The sequence below is a fragment of the Phascolarctos cinereus genome, unplaced genomic scaffold (genome assembly GCF_003287225.1).
Source record: "Phascolarctos cinereus isolate Bilbo 61053 unplaced genomic scaffold, phaCin_HiC Scaffold_9;HRSCAF=440, whole genome shotgun sequence".
Classification (NCBI taxonomy): Eukaryota; Metazoa; Chordata; class Mammalia; order Diprotodontia; family Phascolarctidae; genus Phascolarctos; species Phascolarctos cinereus.
The window spans coordinates 251,898,987-251,925,598 of NW_027556402.1; the positions used below are offsets into that span (position 1 = coordinate 251,898,987).

The 26,612-nt window shown below is 37.2% G+C and overlaps 1 protein-coding gene across 1 annotated transcript in view; it reads left to right on the forward strand.

Moving 5' to 3' along the window:
• LOC110200737 (vomeronasal type-2 receptor 26-like) overlaps positions 1–26,237 on the forward strand; it is a 70,488-nt gene extending 44,251 nt beyond the window's left edge. Inside the window, 4 exon segments of the mRNA XM_020976151.2 lie at positions 8,378–9,178; positions 19,778–19,978; positions 21,095–21,218; positions 25,178–26,237. Coding sequence (XP_020831810.1) covers positions 8,378–9,178; positions 19,778–19,978; positions 21,095–21,218; positions 25,178–26,091 — 2,040 coding nt within the window. The 3' untranslated portion in view covers positions 26,092–26,237.
• Positions 26,238–26,612: the final 375 nt, after the last annotated feature.

The following is a 26,612-nucleotide window of genomic DNA, read 5'->3' on the forward strand; positions in this document are numbered from 1 at the left end:
TATCTGCATGTTTGATCACTTCTGCAACTTGGAACGAGAATTACGCCAGCACAGATTTAAGTAGTGAGTGTGATGCTTTTAAGAGCCTGCTTCACTTCAACCAATTTATTATCCCCTGATATATTTTGTTTTAGGATATCTAACTGGCTAGGTGATGAGAAAGAGAAGTCTAGGCAGAATCTCAGGAAGAAGACTGATATGTCCTTACAGCCACGATGGTGATATGGCATGTGTGCAAAGAGAAGTCCATACAATCCAGCTTTGTGAATCATGGCCAATATGTTGCTCAGGTTGAGGGAGAAGTTGAAAAAAAAAACTTAGTATCTGACTTCATCATCATACAAGAAAAATAAGAAAAGAAATTAATGTTATTCTAATTTTCTTTCCTGTCAATATGTTTCACAAGGTGACAGAGTCATGAAAACAAATCTAGATGATTATTGAATAGGGGAGTTAGCAGATCAACGGGAAACTACTTTGCACCTAGATGTAGACTAACACGGCATCATGTTCCAGGCAGGTAAAGATTTTATCATTCAGACAAAAGTCTATGAACACATATATCATATGAAGAAGATGCTAGTTACTATGTGCCAACAACCAATTAAAACAACGGGAGTTAGTGTCAACATAGTACAATAAACAAGCGCTCAGCTACGCTCACCCAACTTCCCCTCCAGTCAACTCTAAAATGACACTTGAAATCAAATTCTAGAGTGGCAGAACCAACAAATGTTTCAACAAACAATTTTCCAGCTCAGAACAATTTAGGAGGTCTGTAAGAAAGGTCATTTTAACAAGTCAGTAGCAAATTGATAAATGGTCAAATGATATGAACAGGCAGTTGTCAGATGAAGAAATTAAAGCTATCTATAGTCAAATGAATAAATGCTTGAAATCATCATTGATTACAACATCCCTAAAGTATCATATCACACATGTCAAATTGGCTAACATAACATAATAGGAATATGCTAAATGTTGGAGAAGATGTGGGAAAATTGGAAAACTAGTGCATTGTTTGTGGAGTTATAAACTGATCCAACCATTCTGGAGAGTAATTTGGAGCTATGCCAAAAGGGCAACCAAAATGTGCATACCCTTTGATCCAGAAATACCACTACTAGGTCAGCATCCCAAAGAAATCATTAAAAAAAAAAAAAGGAAAATGACTCATACGTACAAAAATATTTGTACCAGCTTTTTTTGTAGTGGCAAAGAATTGGAAATTGAGGGGATGTCCATAACTTGGGGAATGCCTGAACAAGTTGTGGCTATAAATGTAATGGAATACTATTGTTCTATAAGAAATGATGAGGCGGAGGTGAGGGGGCCAGCTAGGTGGTGCAGTAGGGACAGCTAGGTGGCACAGTGAATAAAGCTCTGGCCTTGGAGTCATGAGGATTTGAGTTCAAATCCAGCCTCAGACACTTTCTAACTGTGTGATCCTGGGCAAGTTACTTAACCCCACTGCCTCACAAAAAAAAAAAAAAATAGAAAGGGAAGTACTTTACAAAATCATGTAAGCATTAAATAAACATTGAAAAAAATGATGAGGCTGAGTCAGAATAGCAAAGTAAAAGCAAAGATTCGCTTGAGCTCAACCCCAAACCCTTCCAAATACCTTTTAAAAATTTCTAAACAAATTCTAGAGCAGCAGAACACACAAAAAGGGATAGTGACACAAATTTCCATCCTAAGACAACCCTGATAGTAGGGGGAAAGGTCTGTTATGCCATGCCAGGAGAGGAGCACAGTTCAGTGTGGTTCACCTCGAGAATGACAGGACCCACCATGCCCAGAGTAGGTCTCAGGACTAAATTATGGGGAGCAGTGGCAGTTTCCCGATGTTACTACCCACAAACACCAAACATAACTTAGAAGGTCATTTGGATAATTTTGTCAGACCTGGGTTAGAGAGGAGTGCACTGCAGCCCTGGTGTGGCAGCTACAGCAGCAGCACCTGCTTTCAGAGTCCTCAGCCTACAGACAGGCAGGGTATCGAACAACTGATCAGAAAGAGATTACAGGGCTCTCTTTACTGGCACTGAGGGAAGATTCTGTTGCCTTGTCCATACTTGGATGAGGGTTGCAGTCCTGGGTGGCAGTCGGGGTGATGAGGAGCACTGGCATAGAAGAGCTTGTGGCAGTAGTGAAGAGAGAACCCTCCTCACAGTTCCAGGGCAGAAAAGAGTGCTTGTGGTCACTCACAGACCAGAGCACAGGCCACGAGAAGAGTAAACACCTCTCCTTTGAGCACATCACCTTGGAAGACCTGAAAACTTGCAGGTCCTCAGAAGTATCTCTGAAAGAGTTGCATAAAACCCCTGAAGGTTGGGACAGTACACCTTCCATATTGGAAGCACACCTTGCTTAACAAAGACTTAAAAAGTCAAGTACTTCTCTGGGAAGATTACCAAACAGTAAAAAAAAAACAACCTGAAACTTTGGTGACAAGGAAGTTCAAAATATACAATCAGAAGACAACAAAGTCAAAGATCCTACATCCAAAGGCTCCAAGAAAAAATATGAATTGGTCGCAGATGATGGAAGAGCTCAAAAAGGATTTTGAGAATCAACTAAGAGAAGTAGAGGAAAAATTGGGAAGAGAAATTAGAGTGATGCAAGAAAATCAAGAAAAACGAGTCAATAGCCTGATAAAGGAGACCCCCCAAAAAACTGAAGTAAATAACATCTTAAAAAACAGACTACACCAAAAGCCAGAAGAGGTCCAAAAGCAGAATCAGAGAAATAGAAAAGGAAGCCAAAGCTCACTGATGAAAACAACTCCTTAGAAATTAGAGTGGAGCAAATGGAAGCTAATGACTTTATGAGAAATCAAGAAATTATAAAACAAAACCAAAAGAATGAAAAAATAGAAGTCAATGTCAAATATCTCATTGGAAAAACAACAGCATGAATATAGATTCAGGAGAGATAAACTAAAAATTGTTGGACTATCTGAAAGCCATGATAAAAAAAAAAAAGAACCTAGACATCATTTTTCAAGAAATTATAAAGGAAAACTGCCTTAATATTCTAGAACCAGAGGGTAAAATAGAAATGGAAAGAATACACTAATCACCTCCTGAAAGAAATTCCCAAAAGAAAACTCCTAGGAATATTATAGCCAAATTTCAGATTTCACAGGTCAATGAGAAAATATTGCAAGCAAGCAAAAAGAAACAATTCAAGTACTGTGGAAACACAATCAGGACACAAAAAGATTTAACAGCTTCTCCATTTAGAGACCAGAGGGTTTGGAATATGATATTCTAGAGGTCAAATGAGCTAGGATTAAAGCCAAGAATCCCCCACTCAGCAAAACAGAGTGTAATCAATGAGGGAGAAAAATTGACATTCAATGACATAGAGGAAATTAATGCATTCTGGAAAAGCCAGAGCTAAATAAAAATTTTGATTTTCAAATACAAGCCTCATGAGAATCATGAAAAGTTAAGCAGTAAAGATAAATCATAACAGACTTATTAAAGATGAGTTGTTTACATTCCTACATGGAAAGATGATATTTCTAACTCATGAGACCTTTCTCATTGCGAGGGTAGAAAGAGGGAGTATATACAGATATAGAGATATAGATACAGAAATAGACAAAGGGCACAGGGTGAGTGGAATATGAAGAGATGATGTCTAAAAAATAAAATTAAGGGGTGACAGAGGAATAGACTAGAAGACGGAGAAAGGGAGAGATAGAATGCAGTAAATTATCTCACATAAAAGAGGCAAGAAAAAGTTTTAACAGTGGAGGGGAAGAGGGGGAAGGTGAGAGGCAAAGATTGAATTTTACTGTCATTGGATTTGACTTAAGGAGAGAATAGTATACACACTCAATCGGGTATGGAAATCTATCTTACCCTACAAGAAAGTAGGGGAAGGGGGATAAAAGACAGAGGGGCAAGGAAGAGAATAGGATAAATAGAGGGCGGGATAAAGATGGAGGGAAATATATTTATTCTTTCACAACATGACTATTATGGATGTGTTTTGCATGACTACACATGTACAACCTATATCGAATTGCTTGCCTTCTTAATGAGGGTGGGTGGGAAGGAAGGAAGGGAGAGAATTTAGAACTTAAAATTTTAAAAATGAATGTTAAAAATTTTGTCTCCCATGTCATACAATCAATTCCAAAGTTCTTAAGAGAGACATTGAGCATGACCTCATATCACTTCTTCTCACCTTCATGTGAATGTTTGCCCTGTGTGAGTTCTCCATAAAATAATCTTTTTGGCAAGCAGATACTTGGCATTCAAACCATGTGGCCAGCACATCACAGTTGTACTCACTACAGTAGAGTTTGAGTGCTTGGCAGTTTAGTTTGAGAAAGGACTTCAGTGTCTGGTATCTTATCCTGCCAGGTGATCTTCAGAATCTTTCTAAGACAATTCAAATAAAAGTGATTCAGTTGGCTGGCATGGAGTGGGTATACTGTCCAGATTTCACAGGCATACAACAATGAGGTCAACACATCAGCTTTGCAGATCTTCAGTTTGGTAGTCAGTCTAATAATTCTTCTCTCCCACACTTTCATTCAGAGCCTCCCAAACATTGAGGTAGCTCTGGTAATGCGTTTGTCAACCTCATCATCAATATGTGCGTCCCTAAAATGTATACTGCCAAGTTAAGTGAACTTATCCAAAGCATTCAAGTCTTCTCTATTTGCTCTAACTGATGGTTCCATGTATGGATGCTGTGGTGCTGGCTCATGGAGCACCTGTGTTTTCTTGGTGTTAATTGTCCAAAATTAGCATAAGCAACAGAGAACAGATCCATACTTGGCTGCATTTCATCTCCAGAGGCCGCATTAAGTGCACAATCATCTCAGAACAAAACATCACGCACCAACACTGTGACTACAACTCCCGGTGTGTCTGCACCTGCTGCTTCATCATTTGCCTGTCACCACAGGGCTTTGAGATAGGAAAAATGGTAAAATGGCATGGGTGATGTCCTTTGATTCATATGTAAATTGCATTTAAGTGACAGAGCTGCATGAATTTGTCACTTCTCTTCCTCACTGTTGCTTCCAGAGACATCACAGTCCAGTGGCAGGGCAGAGTCAAGACAACTGGTGATGGATTGAGATGAGTGGATGACCTTGGCATCTTCAATGTCTAACCAAGCTCTAAGCACTCCACAATGATTACTTCAGCTGCCTTCATGGCTGTTGGAATAAATCATTCTCATCTGTCCATTCCATCAGGGGAAGTCTTCATAAACTTGGGGGAGACAACCCCCTAATTCATTGATGGGTTTGAAGAAATTTGTCATTTTTTGCAGCACAGTAGCATTACATTACAAATATATACCACAACTTATTCAGCCATTCCCCTACCAATGGAGATGCACTCAGTTTCAATTCTTTGCCAACCCTAAGAAAGCTGATATAAATATTTTAGAAAATATACATTTGTTTCCTTTTCCCTGATTACCCTGGGAAATAGACATAATGGTGGTCAAATTGTGCAGGTAGTTTTGTAGCTCTTTGAGTGAAATTCCAAACTTTTTCCAAAATGGTTGAATCACTCCACAATTACACCAACAATATATTAGTATCCCAATATTTCCATACCCCCTCCTACATTTTTCCTTTCCACCTTCTCTTCTTTCTGCCAATTTCAAAGATTCTTTTCATTTGCATTGCCCTAATCAATAAGAAAGAGGATACTTTATTAGCATATGGCAGGTAGAACAGCTCCTAACTCACTGAAAAAGGGATCTGGTTTCTAACTGGGGGTATAAGAGACAGCCATTTCATAATTACTCTTTTTCTTTTGTTACTCCTTTTTAGATTTTTTTTATTTTATTAATTTATTTTGATTTATCAACAATCACTTCCATATTCTTTTGAGTTGAAAATATTTCTCCCCCCTTCTCCCCCTCCCCCTCCCCAAGACTAGCACAATCTGATATAGGCTTTACATTTACATTCCTATTAAATATATTTTCACATTAGTGAAGTTAAAAGTAAAAATTAAAATCAACAGAAGGAACCATCAGAAAAATGAAACAAAACTCAACAGAAGGTAAAAATAAGTGATAGCGATTCGACTTCCATAGTTCTTTCTTTGGATGTTGGCAGCATTTTCCATCACGAGGCCTCTGGAGATGTTTTACATCCTTGTAATGCTGAAAAGGGTTCAGTTTAACAACATTAATCATTGCATGACGTGGCTGTAGTTGTGTACAAAGTCCTCTTGGTTCTGCTCACTTTACTCAGCATCAGACCATATAAGTCTTTCCAGGTTTTTCTGAAGTCAGCCTGCTCATCATTTCTTATAGCACAATAGTATTCCATTACATTCATATACCACAACTTGCTCAGTCATTCCCCCATTGAGGGGCATCCTCTCAATGTCCAATTCTTTGCCACCCCAAAAAGAGATCCTATGAATATTTGTATACATGTGGGTCCTTTTCCCATTAGTTTGATCTCTTTGGGATATAGCCCTAGAACTGCTATTGCTGGATCAAAGGGTATGCACACTTTTGTAGCCCTTTGGGCATAGTTTCAAATTGTTCTCCAAAATGGTTGGATCATTTCACAACTCCACCAACAATGTATTAGTGTTCCAATTTTCCCACATCTTCTCCAACATTTATCATTTTCCTGTTTTGCCATGTGGGCCAATCTGATAGATGCGATGTGGTACCTCAGAGTTGTTTTGATTTGCATTTCTCTAATCAGTAACGATTTAGAGCATTTTTTCATATAGATGGCTTTAATTTCTTCATCTGAGAACCGTCTGTTCATATCCTTTGACCATTTATCAATTGGGGAATGGCTTGTATTCTTATAAATTTGTCTTAATTCTCTATATATTTTAGAAATGAGGCCTTTATCAGAGAGACTGGTTGTAAAAATTCTTTCCCAATTTTCTACCTTCCATCTAATCTTAGTTGCATTGGCTTTGTTTGTGCAAAAACTTTTCAATTTAATGTAATCAGAATTATCCATTTTGCTTTTCATAATGTTCTCTATCTCCTGTTTGGTCATGAATTCTTCTGTTCTCCATAGATCTGATAGGTAAACTATTCCTTGTTCTCCCAGTTTACTTATAGTATCAGCCTTTATATTTTTATATCTAGCCGTTTCATAATTACTCTTCTGAGGGCAAAAGTCTCATGATTGTGGGCCATATTGTATACATTTTTACCATAAATCTGAGCCTAAGAATAACCTGATGTTAATACTTGTCACTGCATAGAACAGTCCAAATGTCCTGGGTTCTTGTCTTTCAATTAATGAGAAGACAGATATTAGAATGAGACTATATTCTCCCAAACAATTGGCCATAGGGAGTTCAGCTCACATAGATATCAGTTTGGGAATCTGACACAGGATATCCTTGCTGACTGGATTACCTAGATCTGATTTAAATCAGAATTCAGTACTAATTAATTTATCTCATTCTTAGAAAATTCAGGACAAATATACCACAACGTCAATCTGCATATGAAACTTTCTCTTGCCTTCAGGACAAACCTGATGACTGAAGGTCTGATGTTCATGGATTTTTTCTCTAGAGATTAGGCATTTGAGTGCTCAAAGTATATGAAGAAGACAATCATTGCTTCTCTCGCAGAGTTCTTACTAATAGGGTATGGCTAATGTGCAATGCCAACATTGTCAGTCAATTTCCGTGTAAAGAGGTCTCCATTTCTCATCTCAGATTGGGTTTGGAGTACAGAACTTTTCCTCCTAGAACAAGCCCTGAGGCACAATTCTTGGCATAAAAGAAATACCATTCTCCCTGGAATCATGAAAGGAGTATGATGCATGCCATAGAAAAGCTTGGTAAAAGAATTGTTGATGTTTGGGTTGAAGAAGAGGTGAGATGAATTAGAGAGGACATGTAACTATGCTCGAATTTTTAAATAACAACTTCATGCAGGAAACACTAAGAATGTTCTACTTAAATCAACATGAAAGAAGTAGGACCAGTGAATCAATGTTCCAAAGAGGCTGACTCAGTTACAAAGTTAAGATAAAAGATTTAATTGGTTTATTTGTCTAAAAGAGGAATGGTCTTTTGGGAGGGACCTGAGTTGTCCCTCCTTGGAAATTTTCAAGCAGAGACTTAGTAATTGCTTTATAGAGATATTGGAGAAAAGATTCTTGATCAGCTTCAGTTTTAGAATTTCATTCACATTTGTTACATTCCATAATGAGGAATTTTGTGACCTAAAATTTTACATTGAAATAATAAGCATTTATCATTTATTATTTATTTATTAAACCTGCTTTGTGTAAGCCATTTATAGTTGCTTCATATATAAATATATTGGAGGATAAATTCCTAGTCTGAAGGAACTTGAATCACCATTTCAGTGTTCTTTCTTTTTCATTTAGATCACCTATGGCCTATTTGATGTTTTCCTGACTGATAAGATTCAGTATCCATACATCTACCAGATGGGCAGCAGAGAATCCTCTCTTTACCTTGCATTCATCAAACTGGTGCTCCATTTTGGCTGGACTTGGGTGGGACTGGTTCTTTCGGATAATGAGAGAGGTGAAAATTTCTTCAGTGTTCTGAAAGAGGAGATGGTCAGGAATGGTCTGTGTGTAGCCTTTAAGGAAAGAGTATCCCCAAAACTTGCATATGATGAGCATTATAATATCGCTTCTAGGATCATTGCATCATCATCAAATGTGATTTTCATCTATGGAGATACAGACTCCCTTCAAGAACTTGTTTTTGTATTTGTTAGTTATGTACCTTATGGGAAGATGTTGGTCGCCACCACTTCTTGGGATTTTTCTTTTGATTCTAATATTGAAACTCTTACCCATTTTCATGGTATACTACTGTTTTCTCATTCCCAGTCAAAGATTCCTGGTTTCACAGATTTTATAAGAAGCCTGAAAACCAGTCAGAACTTGGAGGACATTTTCCTAAAGGCCTTCTTAGAGTCAGCCTTTAAGTGCAGATTTTCAGACAAAAGTCATATAGAAATGTTGCAGTCTATTTGCCCAGAAAGTGTTTCCTTGACAGATTTACATGATATGAAATTTGACACAATCATTATGGAACTGAGTTCTCATGTTTACAATGCAGTACATTTAGTGGCCTATGCTCTCCATCAAATGCTCCAGACAGAGGCAAAAGATACATCAGAACTTCAAAGTAACCCAGAACCTTCTTAGAAGGTAACATTTCTCCTCCATTCTTGGGCTTAGCACAGGGTACTTATAATATTCATTCATTAGTTATCTGTTCATAGATGATGCAGCAATGAGCTGAGTCAACAGTACTACCTCATATTCCCCAACATTTTCTCCTGTCTTTTTTTCATTTGCCTTACATTGAATTTTGGGTGAAAACAATGAAATTACCTCACATGACAGGCATTTATTTCACCTCTGCTATAGCAGCCTTGGTGAAGGTGTTGGTGTTCTTCCTTCTACACATCTCTCTGGGTATGAGTCTATGGGGCAAGAGAGTTTCACTAAATCAGTTCCAATTTCATACCTTTACAGTGATCTGGGTCATGACATTGCAAATGCCAAGGTGTTTTGTGGGATTTCTGATTGATCAATTTTAACTTCTATCAATAGCTATGGCTGAGCAGCATAACTACTATTTGTACTTGGGTATACTTGCTTCAATGATGCATTCATTTTTAAATGTAAAGGAATCTTACTGGCAACTATATCCTAAACATGATTCTTACTGCCTCAAGGAAGTGGTTCCTATAGCACAAATGTTGGGAAACTGGGCACATAGGTAGTAAACATAGCATAGTAGAGTTTATAATATGAGTGGACATCTGGATACAGAATGAACAGCAGTCTAGATTTGGAGAGAGCATATTTGAAACATCTCAGTGAGAAAATATCTGTGGTCTGAAGTTCTATGACATGAGTCATCTCAGGATAAATAGGAAGTTCTAAGACAGTAATTCAGTAGTCAAAAGAGAAATAATTTCAACAAGGCAGAAAAAGAGGCTTTGTTTGTATACAGCAACAATGAGGTGCCAAAAGTTCAACTACCAATTCAGATGTATACATCACATATACAGGAGAAGGAAGAATGGGCATGTAACCGATTATTGAAACAAACATGAAATAGTCCTGTAAGGATAGTTCTAAGGAAACCAGAGATCAAAATTATATGAGTGTGCTGAAAAATGAGGTTAATAGGAAAAATGATTATTTTTACTTCTTGCAGATTTTAGATTGTTTGAAGAAAGAGTAATTGAAAAATAGATGAGAACATAGCTCTGGGTGGTTGGAAACACAATCAATGACAATAGGAAAATGGCTGCTCAATTATTATTTCCTCATTTTATGTTGGAATCAGAATGAGTTTCATAATAGAATAAAAAAGTAAAACACTTGATAGGAAATTGTTTGGTCTGTGTATGAATAAGATAATGAGATCCCTGTAGCCAATATCTCAGCAAAATGAGCTAAATAAATGGACCAGTGGAAGATAGTCAGAACAGGGCAAATATTGATGTAGCCCTAGACCAAGAATTGGATCAATTAAATACAGCTTCTGAGGGCATTTTAAGCTTTGGATCTGTACTCATAAATCAAAGCAAGCCACTTGAGCCTTTTGTGAACTAGCTGTTTTATTGTTTTAATGAAGTTTCTTGTTTGTTTTTCACTTTTTAGAACCAGACAACTCTGATAATTGACATAGTGATGGGTCTAGAGTCAAGAAGACCTCAATTAAAATTCGGCCTCACATATTTAATACCTGTGTGATCTTAGGCAAGACAATTACCCTCTATTTGTAAAAAAAAAAAACCCAGTAATTATTCATATCATAATTATCATCTATAAAATAATTACTAACGGCATAATGTCATGTTATTGTATAACATCTGTAATGTAAAATACATCATAAAATGTACAATTATATAATAATACAAATAGTACTTTCTACTACTTCTATTTCTACTGTTACTTCTACTATTATTACTAGTAGTAGTAGTAATAATATTACCACCACTACTACCACTATTACTACTATAACCATCAAGGCAATTACTACAAGTACTACCATGAAAGCTACAACCAATATTAACCGTAAGATAGCACACTTCCCTTTGAATTCTGGCACAGTTCTAGAATAGATTCTTTTATTTTTTTCTAGAAATCAAAGCTTGATGTATTTTGTTGATCATCGACAAAGAAATAAGATTGTGTAGAGACAAAGTGATGGTTTAAAAAAAGGTAATAATGCAGATTAATCATAGGACAGTGTCATGAGTATTGACTTTTTGGGAAGAGCTACTGGCTTGTGCAGGGATAGCTTTTCTGCACTGCCCTCCACTCCCGATCCAGTGAGACAGACATTTCCTGCAAATCTTTTAAATTGTCTTGGGCTGGAAAATTGTTTCACTCCCTCTTTTTGTTGGTTCTGCCACTCCAGAATTTGTTTTGAGGCATTATTTTTGTTGGGTATTTTAGGGGAATTTGGGAGAGGTCATAAAATCCTATGCTTTATTCTCTCCTCTTGGTTCTGCTCCTCATTCTATTTTTTGAGGTGATATTTCCTTTATTATATTTTGTGTCTCTTTTATTAAGTTGTTTTTCTTGTATCACACTCATTTTTAGCCAAGTTTTTACCTACCACTCACCTCTTCTTCAATTTTTTCAGGAATTCTTGTTATGATTGTGTCTAATTTGAATTTTCATTTATGGTTTTGCTTGTCACTGTTTTAACTCTATTCTCTTCTTTTGATTTGGGGTCTTGATCTTTTTTGCCACCAGAGGAGCATTTTTATAGTCAGATTCTTTTTTGTCATTTGCTCATTTTCCCAGACTATTTCTTGATTTTGAACCTTAACTTAAAGTTGGGCTGTGGGCTTAGGGTGGGTGTGGTGGGCACTGTCTTAAGTGTTAGGCCTTTTTATGCAGTTCTATTAAGAGCTACTTGTGCTGGTCTACATATTATTGGTGCTTCTGAGGTGTTGTTCTCCAGGGAGAAGTGTAGTGACTACATTCTTTGGGATCTGGTCTTTACTGAGGAAGCAAGTCTGTTCGTCTGTAATTGCAAGTAGAAACACTACCCTCTGGCTTTCAACTGTGACCAGGTCTGCTGCTCCCCTACAGCCTTAAGGCCTCATGCCCCTCTCTGCCATGGAAAGTCTCTGGGCTGAGTTCCTTAAGCTGTTGCAGCTGCTGTTACAGCTACCTCCAATGCCCACTGCTATTATTTCTAAAGTGTCTCATCCGGTTTAGGCCCCAATGAGATGTCACAGACCTCTCCTTCCAACCTTGTAAGTTGTTTTGGGCTGAGAAAATGCCTCATCATGACCTTTTATTGGCTATGCTGCTCCAGAATTTGATATGATGTGTGTTTGGAGGGGAATGTTGAGAGAATTCAGCTGGGTTGCTGCCTCTAGTCTGCCCTCCTGGCTCTGCCTCATAAGTAATTTTTAATGAGCTAATTTAAATGACCTTCTTTTATTTAGACAGGAGAATTAAAGATCATTTACTCTCCCTCTTCCCCCATTTTCTTCATTATCTTGAACTTTATGTGAGACACTCATTATAGGACACACTAAATATTCCCAGCCATGCTTCCTTCATTCCTGTCCAAAGTTCTTTTTATTCCTTCCTGTCAGATATACTGATCAATTCTCTGTTGTTGTCTCTTTATATGTCTCTGGTACCTTAAAGGGAACATAATAATTTCCCCCCTATGACTGACTTTTTAATTCTTTGATTATCCACCTTCAAGAAATTTACTAAGGACACTTTGTCTTAGAAATGCCCAAGTTTTTGGAAGCTTTGCCCCATTTCTGGAATTTCTGGAATTCTCAAGGTTTATATACTTACATATATATGTATACACACAAACATAAACACAAAAGTGTACACAAATACAATTACATATAATAGTTTGACTAGATAGAGAATTTGGTACTGAAAGCTTAGTTTATCTGATTTTTTTCTGTATTATATTTTGTTTGCTTTTCTTATTTATAGTTCTGGATTAGAGAATTTGTATGACATAAGTTTGCTTTCTTACATGTATTCCTTCTTGATTTTGTACCACAATTCCAAACTTGCCTGTTATACTAATTCTCTTTTGATTTCCTACTTTAGTCTTCCTATCACCTATGATGAATGTCACATCTTTGTGTGTGTGCCTGTGTGTGTCTGTGTGTGTCTGTGTGTTATTTGTAGATGTTGCAGGTCTTCATAGAACTGATTAACTTTCACCTCTTTGGCAACATTGTTATGTTGAGCCGTTTGCCTTGGATTCCAATAGATATCATTTCATCATATTTGAGATGATATCCTAATATTATTTTTCTCATCCTTTTATTTACTACAAGGGCCACTCCATTTCCTCTAAGGGATTGTTACCCACAGTAGTATATGTGAAGATTACTTGAATTAAACTTTGTTAACAAAGGTCTGTGTAGTCAAAGCTATGGTTTTAGATAGATGCTACCTATCATTTTAAGGAAGATTCCATTTATTCCTCTGCTCTCTAGTATTTTATAGGAATTGGTGTTGTATTTTGTCAAAAGCATTTTCTGCATCTATTGAGATAATCACATGATTTCTGTTCTTTTAGTTATTGATATGGTCAACTATACTGATAGTCTTCCTAATATTGAACCAGCTATGCATTCCTGGTATAAATTCTACCTGGTCCTAGCGTATTATCCTTGAGATAAGTTGCTGTGATCTCTTTTCTAATATTTTATTTAAATTTTTTGCATCAATATTCATTAGGGAAATTTATCTATAATTTTCTTTCTCCCTTTTGGCTCTTCCCAGTTTACATATCAGCACCATATCTGTATAACAAAAAGAATTTTGTAGAACTCCATCTATTCTTCCAAATAGTTTATATAGCATTGAAATTACTTATTTTTAGAATAGTTGATAGAATTCACTTGTAAATCCATCTGGCCCTGTAGATTTTTTCTTAGGCAGTTCATTGATGGCCTGTTTAATTCCTTTTTCTGAAATTGGGTTATTTAAGTATTTTATTTCCTCTTATGCTGATCTGGCCAATTTATATATTTGTAAATATTCATCTATTTCAGTAAGATTGTCACATTTATTGACATACATTTGGGCAAAATAGCTCCTAATTTTTGTTTAGATTTCCTCTTCATTGCTAGTGAATTCATCCTTCTCATTTTTTGATACTGGCAATTTGGTTTTCTTCTTTCTTTTTTAAATCAAATTAACCAAAGGTTTATGTATTTTATTGTTTTCTTCATAAAACCAGCCTTTAATTTTATTTATTAGTTCAATAGCTTTCTTAATTTCAATTTTATTAATCTCTCCTTTGATTTTCAGAATTTCTAATATGGTATTTAATTGGTGATTTTTAATTTGTTCTTTTTCTTGCTTTTTTATTGCATGCCCAATTCATTGATCCCCTCTTTCTCTATTTTATTCATGTGAGCATTGAGACATATAAAACTTCCCTGAAGAACTGCTTTCACTGCATCCCATAAGTTTTAGTATGTTGTCTTCTTATTGTCATTCTCTTCTATGAAGTTATTGATTGTTTCTATGATTTCTTGTTTGACCCAGTCATTCTTTACTATTAGATCATTTAGTTTCCAATGATTTTTTACTCTGCCTTTCCATGGCCCTGTGTTACAGGTAATTTTTATTACATCATGATCTGAAAAAGATGCATTTAATATTTCTGCCTTTTTGCATTGGATTGTGAGGTTTTTATTCCATAATAGATGGTCAGTTTGTGTGTAGGTGCCATGTACTGCCATGAAAAAGGTGCATTCCTTTCTATCCTAATTCAATGTTCTCTATATGTCAACCATATTTCTAACTTCTTTAAAATTCTATTCATCTCCTTAACTTTTTTTGTTTATTTTGTGGTTGGATTAATCTAGGTCTGAAAGGGGGAGGTTGAGGTCCCCTACTAGTATATGTTCTGTTACCTATTTCTTTCTGTAACTCCCTGAACTTCTCCTGTAAGAATTTGGATGCTATACTACTTGGTGCATATTCAGTAATGATATTACTTCATTTTCTATGGCACAATTTAGCAAGATGTAGTTTCTTTCCTTATCTCTTTTAATTAGATCAGTTTTTGCTTCTTCCTGGTCTCACATCAGGATTGCTATCATTTCTTCTTCATCTTTTTTTTTTTTTGCTTCAGCTGGCACATAATATATTCTCCTCCAGCCTTTTACCTTTACTCTGTGTGCATCCCTATGCTTCCAATGTGTTTCTTCGGGGGTGGTGGGGGGAACATATTTTAGGATTATTGTTTTTCATCCACTTTGCTATCCACTTCTCTATGATGGAAGAGTTGATCCAATTCACATTCACACTTATGATTACTATCAGTGTCTTTCTCTCCCTATTCCCCCTCCCCCATTTATGCTTTTCTCTCTCCTTTCTCCCTTTATCTGCTCACTAGAGTTTTGCTTTTGATCACTGCCTCCCTCAGTCTGCCTTCCCTTCTATCAGGCCCCTCTCTTTTCTTCCCCCTTTACCCTTAGTGCTTCTTCCTTCCCGTCTATCTACTCCTTCTCTTTCCTTTCCCTTTTCCCCTACCACTTCCTATAGGGTAAGTCAGATTCCTATACCTAACTGATTATGTTATCACCTCTTTGAGCCAAATTTAGTGAGAGTAAGGTTCAAATAATGTTCATCTCCCTCCCTCCTTTATCTCTACTGCAATAGGTTTTTCTGTCTTTTCATGTGATACAATTTACCCTGGTCTGCCTCCTCCTTTCCTTTCTCTCTGTACAATCACTTTTCACCACTTATTAGATTTTTATCATCACATCAAAGTCAAATTATACCCATGCCCTCTGTCTATGTATACTCCTCATAATAGCATAATGACAATACCATTCTCAAGAGTTACGAGTGTCATCTTCCCTTGTAGAGACATAAACATTTTGACCTTATTAATTAATTAATGTTGTTGTTGTTTTCTTTCCTGTTCACCTTTTTATGTCTCTCCTGGGTCTTCAATTTGAAAATCAAATTTTCTCTTGAGCTCTGGTCTTTTCATCAGGAAGGTTTGAAAGTTCCCTATTTGGTTGAATGTCCATCTCCTCCCTGAAAGATTATGCTCAGTTTTGCTGGGTAGTTGATCCTTGGTTCTAATCCAAGCTCCTTTGCCTTATGGAATACTGTATTCCATGCCCTCTGATCTTTTAATGTTAAAGCTGAAAGGTCCTGCATAATCCTGACTATGCTTCCATGATATGTAAATTGTTTCTTTCTTGCTGCTTGCAATATTTTCTCTTTGACTTCATAATTTTGGAATTTGGCTACAATATTCCTTGGAGTTTTCAATTTGGGGTCTCCTTCAGGAGGTGATTGGTGGATTCTTTCAATGACTATTTTACCTTCTGGTTCTAGGACCTCAGGGCAGTTTTCCTTGATGATTTGCTGAAAGATACTGTTCAGGCTCTTTTTGTTTTCATCATGATTTTCATGTAGACCAATAATTTTTAAATTGTCTCTCCTGAATCTATTTTCCAGGTCAGTTGTTTTGCAAATGAGATATTTTATATTTTCTTCTACTTTTTCATTCTTTTCTTTCTGTTTGACTGATTCTTGATCTCTCACAGAGACAGTACTTTCCACTTGCCCAATTCTAATTTTTAATACATTATTTTCTTCTATTACATTTTGTGCCTTCTTTTCCACTTTACCCATTTTACTTTGAAAAGAGTTCTTTTCAGTGATTTTTTGTGCCTCCTTTTCCATTTGGCCAGTTCTACTTTTCAAGGACTTTCTTTCCACAGTCAATTTTTGTCCTGCCTTTTCCAAGCCATTGAGTGTCTCTCACATACTTCTCATTTCTTTTCCTAATTTTTCTTTTACCTCTCTTATTTGATATTTAAAATCCTTCTTAAGCTATTCCAAGAAGACTTTTTGGGTTTGAAACCAGTTCATATTCTCCTTTCAGGTTCAGATGTGAATATAATGACAATGTTGTCCTCTTATGAATTTGTGCCTTGATCTTCCCTGTTCCCATAATAAGAATCTGTGGTCATTGTCCATTTGTGCTTTTTGCTCATGGTGTTTGCCTAAGTCCTGGCTTTTAGAGTTGATCTCTCTTGCTGGAGCACTGTGGGAAAGACCCAAGCTTCTTGTGCTAGGAGTCTGGGACCTGGACACTGGCTTTGTGTGATGCAGCCTCAGGCTCTGGCAGCTGGAAGATGTAGGGGTCTGGTAGCTTACCTGGTGCTGAGCTAGGGTCAGCAACACTGGAGCTCTCAGGATAGGGGTGAGGAGTCTGGGTCCTGGGAGATGTCTGCTCACTTCGGCCTTACACTCAAATGTTTAGCTGCTGGAGGATGTCTGCCAGCCTGGAACTGTGCCTCCTGGAGTTGTGCTTCCTGGAGTTGTACTGAAGCACTGGGAGATTTGGCTGGTGGAGAATGATGGAACATGTGGTGATTTTCCCAGCTTCTGTCCATCCTTTACCCTGCCTCTACTGAGGCACTCAGGGGTTCCTCATGTTGGTGCTTGCCTGCTCCACAACTGTGGGGTTCAAGATCTCCCCTTGGTTTGCTGAGGTGGGGCTTGCTGCTGGCTTGCTGGGACGCCTACCGTCCTATACTACTCCCCCTCCACCAGAGCTGGATGGACCTTTCTCGTTAATCCCCCAAGCTTCCTGAGATAGAAAACTGCTGCACTCCATCCTTTTGCTTTCTCAGCTATTTCAGGGTTTTTCCTGAGGCACTATTTTCTGGGCTTTCAGAGGTCAGTAGCGGAAGGTCAGAGTAACTTACTTTTTCACACTACCATCTTGGCTCCTGGATGTACTCCCATTTTCATTTGGCCAATTCTACCTATAAAGGGCTTGTTTTCTTCAGTGGATTTTCCCCAATTTGGCCAATTCTATTTTTAAGTATTTGTTTCTGTCAGTCAATCGTTGTACTTCCTTTTCCAAGCTGTTGACTCTTTTTTCATAATTCTTCTGCATAACTCTCATTTCTTTTCCAAAATTTTCTTCCATCATTCTTACTTGATTTTTAAGATCCTTTTTGAACTCTTCCAAGCAGACTTTTTGGTCTTGAGACCAATTCATATTCCCCTTTCAGGATTCATATGTAGGCCTTTTCACATTGTTGTACTCTTATGAGTTAATGTTTTGATCTTCCCTGTCACCATAGAGGTTTTCTATGGCTCGGGCTCTTTTTGGCTTCTTACTCATTTTTCAACCTATTTTTTGACTTTTAAAGTTGAGTTCTGCTCCTGCGGCACACAGGACACTATCCTAAACTTCTTATGCTGGAGGCCAGGGCCCTGATGACTGGCTTTCTGCTACAGGGCCACAGGTGTTGGTAGCCTGCCCACTGCACTGGAGTGGAGGCCTCACTGATCTGTGCTGTGACTAAGAGCATTTAGCTGGCTTGCCCAGACACTATCTGTTCTGGCCTGGACTCCTCTTTTACCCAAGTGAGACAGACCTTTCCCGAATTCCTTCTAAGGTATCTTAAGTTAGAAATTCTTTCACTCTGCGTTTTTGAGGATTCTGTCACTCCAGAATATTTAGAGGCTTGATTTAACATTGTTTCTAAGAGAAACTGAAGACAGCTCAGGCAATTTCCTGGCTTATTTCTGCCATCTTGGCTCCTCCAAATATTTTCCATTGAACCATGACAATCCAAAAGGATTTTTTAGCTTTTATTGAAACCTCTGCTTGTCAAAGCTTTCTCAGATTATATTGTTTCATTTTCTTACAGTTCATCATTATGCAATTTCTTTCATAATTTCATTTGAAATTATTCTCCTTTCTACTTATTTTGTATCACTGAACTTTCAAAATTAGTCTCTTAATCATTTTTAATTGCTATTGTTTCTTTACCTTGAATTACATCTCTATTAACGTCAAATTGTCCTTTATTCCTAAGTTTACCTTATTTTTTTGAGGCAATTGTGATAAGTGACTTGCCCAGTAAGTGTCAAGTACCTGGTCTGAGACTGGATTTGAACTTAGGTCCTCCTGACTCCAGGACTGGTGTTCTAGCCACTGCATCACCTTGCTGCTACCCTAAGTTTTCCTTAACAACTGCTATAGAGACTTCCACTGGACTTTTTTTTTTAATTAAGGAGACTTTTGTAGAAGATGTAAGATTACCCCTAAAAATCACGCCATGAGTAAACATTTTTTTTTCCTTTTAGGCAATTGGGGTTAAGTGACTTGCCCAGGGTCACACAGCTAGTAAGTGTCAAGTGTTTTGTCTGAGGCCGGATTTGAACTCAGGTCCTCCTGATTTCAGGGCCGGTGCTCTATCCACTGCGCCACCTAGCTGCCCCCTGAGTACACATTTCTTAAGCACCCACTATGTACTAAGTTCAGGGAATCAAATAAAGGTAAAGAAAGTCCCTGTTTTTGAGGACCTCAACATCAAATGAGGAGGAAATGGTCAGATTCCATTCATGGAAGGTACTGAGTTCTCTGTGACCACAGGTTTTAGAAAAGAACTTGTAATGAATGACATCAGAGATATTTGGGAGAAATTCCTAATTTGGTGAAAGGCTTTTGAAGATGAAATGGTGTTTGAAGTCAGTTCAATATCTATAACATGTAATTGTTTACTGGATTTATTATTCTTCCATCGTCCATGGTTTGCTGTGGAAAAGGAGAAAAGAATGCAAAGCTCTAAGAGGAGCACAAGAAGAAGAATTTCAAGAAAAGAGAGAATGACACCTTTGGAAGCTCCAAATTCAGAGCCTATTTTGTGTTGATGGTCAAGTCTGGGGCATGGGCATGAGTCCTTCTTTCCCCATGGAGTAATAAATTCTTGTCCTTGCCTTCAGCTCCATCACTTCCTGAAGTGCACTAGTGCCAGTGATGAGTCATGTGGAGATGGAGCCAAGACTGAGACATGTGATATCCTGAATTTTGACTACTTCCCTGGTCAGATGGCGACACTGGTGAAAGTGGGTGAAGTGACCCCTCATGATCAGGGATTCAGCATTAATGAAGAATACATAGAATGGCCAGAAGATTTCCTTCAGGTATGGGGCCAAGGAATGAGGTGAGCTTTATCACTTTGCCTGTTTAGAGTCCTGGACACTGTTGTTCCTTCGATAGGACAATGAATTTCCCCAAAGACACTGGAAATGACTATGGCAGGGCTCTAGCATCCACTTACTATTCTTTCTTGCTCTGAGTGAGACAGAGCTCTGATTTCCTTTTTTTTTTAAATCTTACTTTCAAATTCTTTCCAGCTAAGTTACATAATGATATGAATTGCTCATACTAAGAGAAACTTGAAATATCCCAAATCAAGTAGTCAAGTTTCAAGAATAACAGGGTAGAGAGTGGAGAAAACTTTTTTCCCCAGAGGGACCTACAGCATCAAAGACTATCCAATATGTACAATCCAATAGCTATATAAACAATTTCTCCTCAGTTTGTGTCCCCATGAAGGACAATGGCTTTTAGAGATTCTTAATTTAAATCTTATGGTTACATCAGTCATGTATATGTATCTATGCAGTTTAATTTGTTTTGGGGGCTTGATAAATTCCACCCCACCCTTCTCAGTGGTCCCCAGAGAAGGCTTCAATGTCAGCCCAAGAATCCAGATCAGTCAATCAAATCCTTTCATTCTTACATAGATTCAATGAAGAAGAACTCTTAAATTAGTTCCTTATGGTATATACTCTCTAAAATTATGATTCCCTGAAATATTCAGGATACTTTATGAAAATACAGAAGATAGGTCTTTGATGGAAGATATTAAATAAATTATTTCCACCTATGTGGTTGATAAATTATTTCAGCATTACCTATTCAAATATGGAGTACAGTTTAGAGATATATTAATACTTTGGGGGAAAAAATGTGCCACCAAGATATTATAGTTTAAAAAAATTAAGTAACTTGTTTATTCCTACTGAAGAATCAGTATAGGTTCATTCGGGAAAAGATGATCTGCAGTGGAAGATGGAAATACAGGAAGAAAGTCTTCATTGAGAATTAGATATCCTTGCCCTGTAGAATTCCAAACACTTTATTCTAAATGCCTTCCATAGTAGACGTCTGAAATCATCATCACCTCAGTGCATCTATCTTTCATCAGTCATTCTTACAATGACATTTTCTCCCTTTCTATGGCGGAAACACAGACTCCAACCTCCACGTGCAGTCTGAGCTGTGGCCCTGGATTCAAGAAGACAGTCTGTGAAGGCCAGCCCATCTGCTGCTTTGATTGCACCCTATGCCCTGAAGGGCAGATTTCCAACCAGACAGGTGGGTTCCTAAGGATGAACAGTCCTTCTCCCAAAGTAATAGAAATTGTAGTTTGTGGAGTCTTAACCTGCAGGGACGTTTACCTACCAAAATAATATTTTCTAAATTAAAATATACTGCACTTATTCAATATCTTTCATCAATATGATTTTTGGTCATTGTGGTGACTATCAGAAGCAGACTTTGGTTCATGATACCAAGGAGAATCCAACAGTATTTTACTACTACTGGAATCCTAAATGCTTCCCCACCCTTAATACTTAATTGTAAAGTTTCTCATTTCTGTGGGAAAATTTAATCTAAAACATAATCTTTAAGTTCCTATTCTTTTGGGAAATTTTAACATCCAGAACATAAAATCTAAACATTGCCTAAGTATATAGATGAATTCAGATTGAGAATAAGTGTCTAGCCTCTGAAAGTAATCTGCATGAAAACATGCCTTGGTGTTAACCAAGATTAACCAGAGTACTCCAGGGAGTTTGTTTTTTTTTTTTTGAAAGGCCATTTTCCTAGGGGTTGGAGTCTTACTCAACCAAATTTGGCTCACAAAATACTGTATAAAGATCTGATATTGACACACCTCAAGTGTATTTGAGGTCTAGCACCAAAGCTGAGAAAGTCTGCTTCTGATTTGCTATGTAATTGGCATGCATTGCTCAGTAAATCATTATGTTCCAAAGCTTGAAACTGTTTTCTCAGTAACTTCATTATCCACTGAACACAATGTCCTGTTTCTTCTTGTTAGTGGTCCTCCATTCTTGTATTGCAAATACTCCTTACTTCTTCCTCTTGGAATCCCTAGACTTTTATTTTCACTTTTATTATATTGTTATGGTCAAGCCATGACTATAGACTATTTCTTGTTATTTTAGTTATTTATTTCTCTAAGGACCTCTCATAACTGAATATAAGGATTTTTAATAGTTCCATAGATATTCTGATATTTTATGTACTTTGCAGTTATTTGGAGCAGGCTCTTATAACCTCTTGAATTTTCCATTATGTAAAAATGTAGAGTTTTACAGGGTTTATTATGTAGTTTACTTGATGATTCTATTAATTTTCCCAGCTAATATCTTCACTGATTCCCTAGGATTCTCTAGGTAAACCATCATGTCATTCAAAAACAGGGATAGTTTTACCTTTTCTTTTCCTACCTTTATGCTTTAATTTCCCTCACCTTAATATTCTTAATAATATTTCTGGTAGTATTCCAATGAATAAGGAGGAGATTTCTCATCACTTTATTCTTCTACTTATTGAATAAAATACTAGTACAGATCTGCACACATTTTTGCTGTTTAAAGATGCATTATTATGATATAAAAGTCTCTCTTTAAATTTTTCTTTCTGTAGTGTTTTCAAAATAAGTATTTATTTTACTTTGTTAAAGGATTTTTCAGCATGTGACAGAATGTTTTTTTGCTTTTGAATACATTACATTTAACATAATTTTTTCTAATGTACTATTCTTGCATCTTTAATATAAGTTTAACTTGCACAGAAGTAATTACATCTTGGAGGAATCACTGGTGACTACTTGACAGGAATTCATTTAAAATTTTTGAATAAAATTTTAATATTAATCATAGTAAAATACAGATCCTGTGTTTTTACACTTCTCCAGTTTCGGTATTGGGCTTTATTTGCCTAATAAAATTTATTAGGTATACCCTGTGTAAATTCTTGAGAATAATGATTATAGTTTCATACTAATTTTTTTGAGAGTTTATATAATTCCACTGTTTTGTTTTGTTTGTTTTTTTTCCTTAGGCAGTTGGGGTTAAGTGACTTGCCCAAGGTCACGCAGCTAGTAAGTGTCAAGTGTTTGGTCTGAGGCTGGATTTGAACTTAGGTCCTCTTGACTTCAGGGCCAGCGCTTTATCCACTACACCACCTAGCTGCTCCCATATAATTCTGCTGTTAAACCATTAGAAGCAAGAGTTATCCTCTCCTTGATGGTTCCTTTACAATTAGTTCATTCTCTTCATCTGATATTGGATTCTTTAAGATATTTATTTGGTCTTCTGGTAGTCTCCTGATGAAGACATTCACTTCACATTTCACAAGTTCTATGTAACTGTGTAACTCCTGGCTATGGCTACAATCTTCCTTCTGTCTTAGACTCTATAATAGACCAAATTGCTCTCAATTCATCAAATCCATTAAATCTTTTAATATAAAAAATAAACTTTTGGGATATCTTCCCATTTAGTTTCATATTTCCTTTTTTCATGTTTCAAAAATCAAGAATTTCTATATTTATATCATTCAGGTCTTCCTGCAGTATATGAACTTATTGGACACAAGATCAGGTTTTCACATTAGGAATACAGAGAGAATCAAAAATTACTCAGTATCTACAACTGATATATAAACCATTTGGTTCACAGAAACCTATATCCCTCTTCCACAATTCTGCTATTTATGAAGCATGTTTTGATTTTAACTTGAAAAGGCCAAGGATCCCCACTAAATCTTGGGCCACCTCCAGATCTCTATTTAACCACTGGACCCAGATGGCTCCAGAGGTGAAACTGAGGCTGGGGACTCTGCAAAGCCCTCCCTCACTTATATCCAATTCAACTGCATGTCACGACATGAACTTCCTCATGTCATGGTCCCTTTCGAGAACAAAGGATAAACAGCAACCTCTAAGTAGAGTATAGAGGATTCAATACTGTATTTGAAGGTGCTTGCTTTTCATAGGTTTTTTCTTCATTCAGTGCCACAGTTGAATAAAATATTCAGGGACTTACGTGATGAAAATCCAGGGCTGCCTTCATTCTCTGGTGGGATCATAGGAGTATGATTACATAAAATTTTATGGTGCTAACATACAAATGAAATGAGGATAGGGAGTGGACTATCACAGGGAAAGACTGTGTGAATTGACTGGTCACCCTTCTTTCTACCTTCTACTGATTAATTTTACTCATATATTCTTATCCCAACATCTGTTGGAAGGTATTTTTCTCCTAATATTTCTACTTTTATAATTAAATTTGTTGACTAATGAATAATCTCTAAGCTATCTTACTATTTGATTAATTGCTATTATTTAAATGACTCAGAGAAACATCAATTTCCATATGCTTTCATTTGTATCTCTCTATGTTTCTCTCCTTGGTCCAATTTCATACATATAATAACCTAAAAGTTAATAATTATATAATTTATTAAAAGTTCACCAAACAACAAAAGAAATATATGTGTATGAATACTATGTAAGAGATAGGCCCTGTCACAGTAGCTGTCCCTCAGGATGGAGTAATGTATACATATCCAACAAAATTATAACACCGATGAATAGAAAATATGTGGTGACAGGTATAAAATCCTCATTTATTAAACTGTAGAAACTAGGGAATTATTGTTATAGGTGCACAATATATTTTCTGATTTTAAAAAATCAAAAGTTTCATAGAAATTACTTTATTTGAAGAATGTTTCATTTGCAATAAGCAGAATCATGTGCTATAAGTACACAGATGATTTGGAATTATGACTTTTCATTAAAAGAAACACATTAAAAAAGTTATTTTTCTTCTAAACTAACCTGTGGCCTTTGTCTATGAAAAAATGACAGAAGAAATGGTTTCAATATCTCATTTCTATTATGAAAATATAGGATTATCCATAAAGTGACAACGTAGGGCCCATTGTAGGTGTTTTAATATTGGAATGGATTATACACTGCTTAAATTTTTACTTCACAGACCTATGATAGGGAATCAATAATTCCAGCACATTATTCTATCCATATATGGATATATGAAGATACTGAAATATGTGTTTATCTGACTCAGCCTCTAGAATTTTTGTCCTTTTGACTTAGAAGGAGGAATACAAAATGAGCCTCATCTCAGTGTGGAATGACTCAAATTGTGCTTTATTGGAGACACAAAACGATGATCTACGTGGTCTATACTGAGCTTCTTTTTGTTGGTTACCAGATGCAGAGCAGTGTCTGCAGTGCCCTGAAGATGAGTACCCAAGTAGCGAGAGAGATCGATGCCTCCCCAAGGCTCTGACCTTCCTGGCCTATGAAGAACCTCTTGGAATGACCCTGGCCGGTGCAGCTCTCTGCTTCTCCCTCCTCACTGCTCTGGTCCTTGCAGTCTTTGTAAAACACAGAGACACCCCCATAGTCAAAGCCAATAACCGCAGTCTCAGCTACACTGTTCTGGTCTCCCTCAGCCTCTGCTTCCTCTGCTCCTTGCTCTTCATTGGCTGTCCTAACACAGCCACTTGTCTCCTGAGACAAACCACATTTGCTGTTGTGTTTACACTGGCCATTGCCTCCATTTTAGCTAAAACTATCACTGTGGTTCTGGCCTTCAAGGCCACAAAGCCAGGCAGCCAGCTCAGGAAGTGGCTGGGCTCCATAGCATCTTATTCTCTCATTTTGATCTGTACTGTAATACAGATGTGTCTCTGTGGCATCTGGCTTGGGACCTATCCCCCATTCCTGGAGATGGACGTACATACTGAGCCTGGCTTCACTGTCATTCAGTGCAATGAGGGCTCCATCCTTACCTTCTACTGTGTCCTGGGCTACATGGCCTTGCTGGCCTTGGGCAGCTTCATGGTGGCTTTCTTGGCCAGGAATCTGCCAGACACTTTCAATGAAGCCAAGTTCCTGACGTTCAGCATGCTTGTATTCTGCAGTGTCTGGGTAGCCTTCCTGCCCACATATCAGAGCACCAAGGGCAAGGCCATGGTGGCCGTGGAGGTCTTCTCCATCTTGACCTCTAGTGCTGGGATTCTCACTTGCATCTTTGCTCCCAAATGCTATGTGATCCTTCTGAGGTCAGACAGAAATACCCTGGAGATACTGAAAAACAAAGCCAATCCCTGGGCAGCTTAGTCTTTTGAAGCTCTTCCTTACCAATCATAGGGAGGTAGCTCCTGGGCTCCTATAATCCTAATGTCTGAAAGGGATTTAGATCATGTGTCTTCTATTTTCTGTTATAATCATCTCTTTGTTGTTAGTTGCATCTAACAGCTTTTTGACTGGAGCCATATTGCCTGACTTCTGAATAAATGTAGAATCAAACCAGTTGTTATGCTGAAGTATCTTACATACGGCAAGCATTTATCATATGAATGATGATTTAAAATCATAGTGGAAAAAATCTATGAATTTAAAGATATGAGTGCATGATTTCCAATTTCAACCGTACAGCCTCCAAAGGCCAGCATCTGAAGACCCAGGGCACAAAGCCAGTGACCAGGTCCTGGACACCCAGCACAAGAAGCTTGAGTCAGTGCCCTCTGCTCCCCATCAGAAGAGTTCACTTTTTTTTTTAATGCCAGTAAGTAAGCAAACACCACCAGCAAAAAAGAAATATACCACAGATTCTTTTCATGGGCACAGTGAAGATCAAG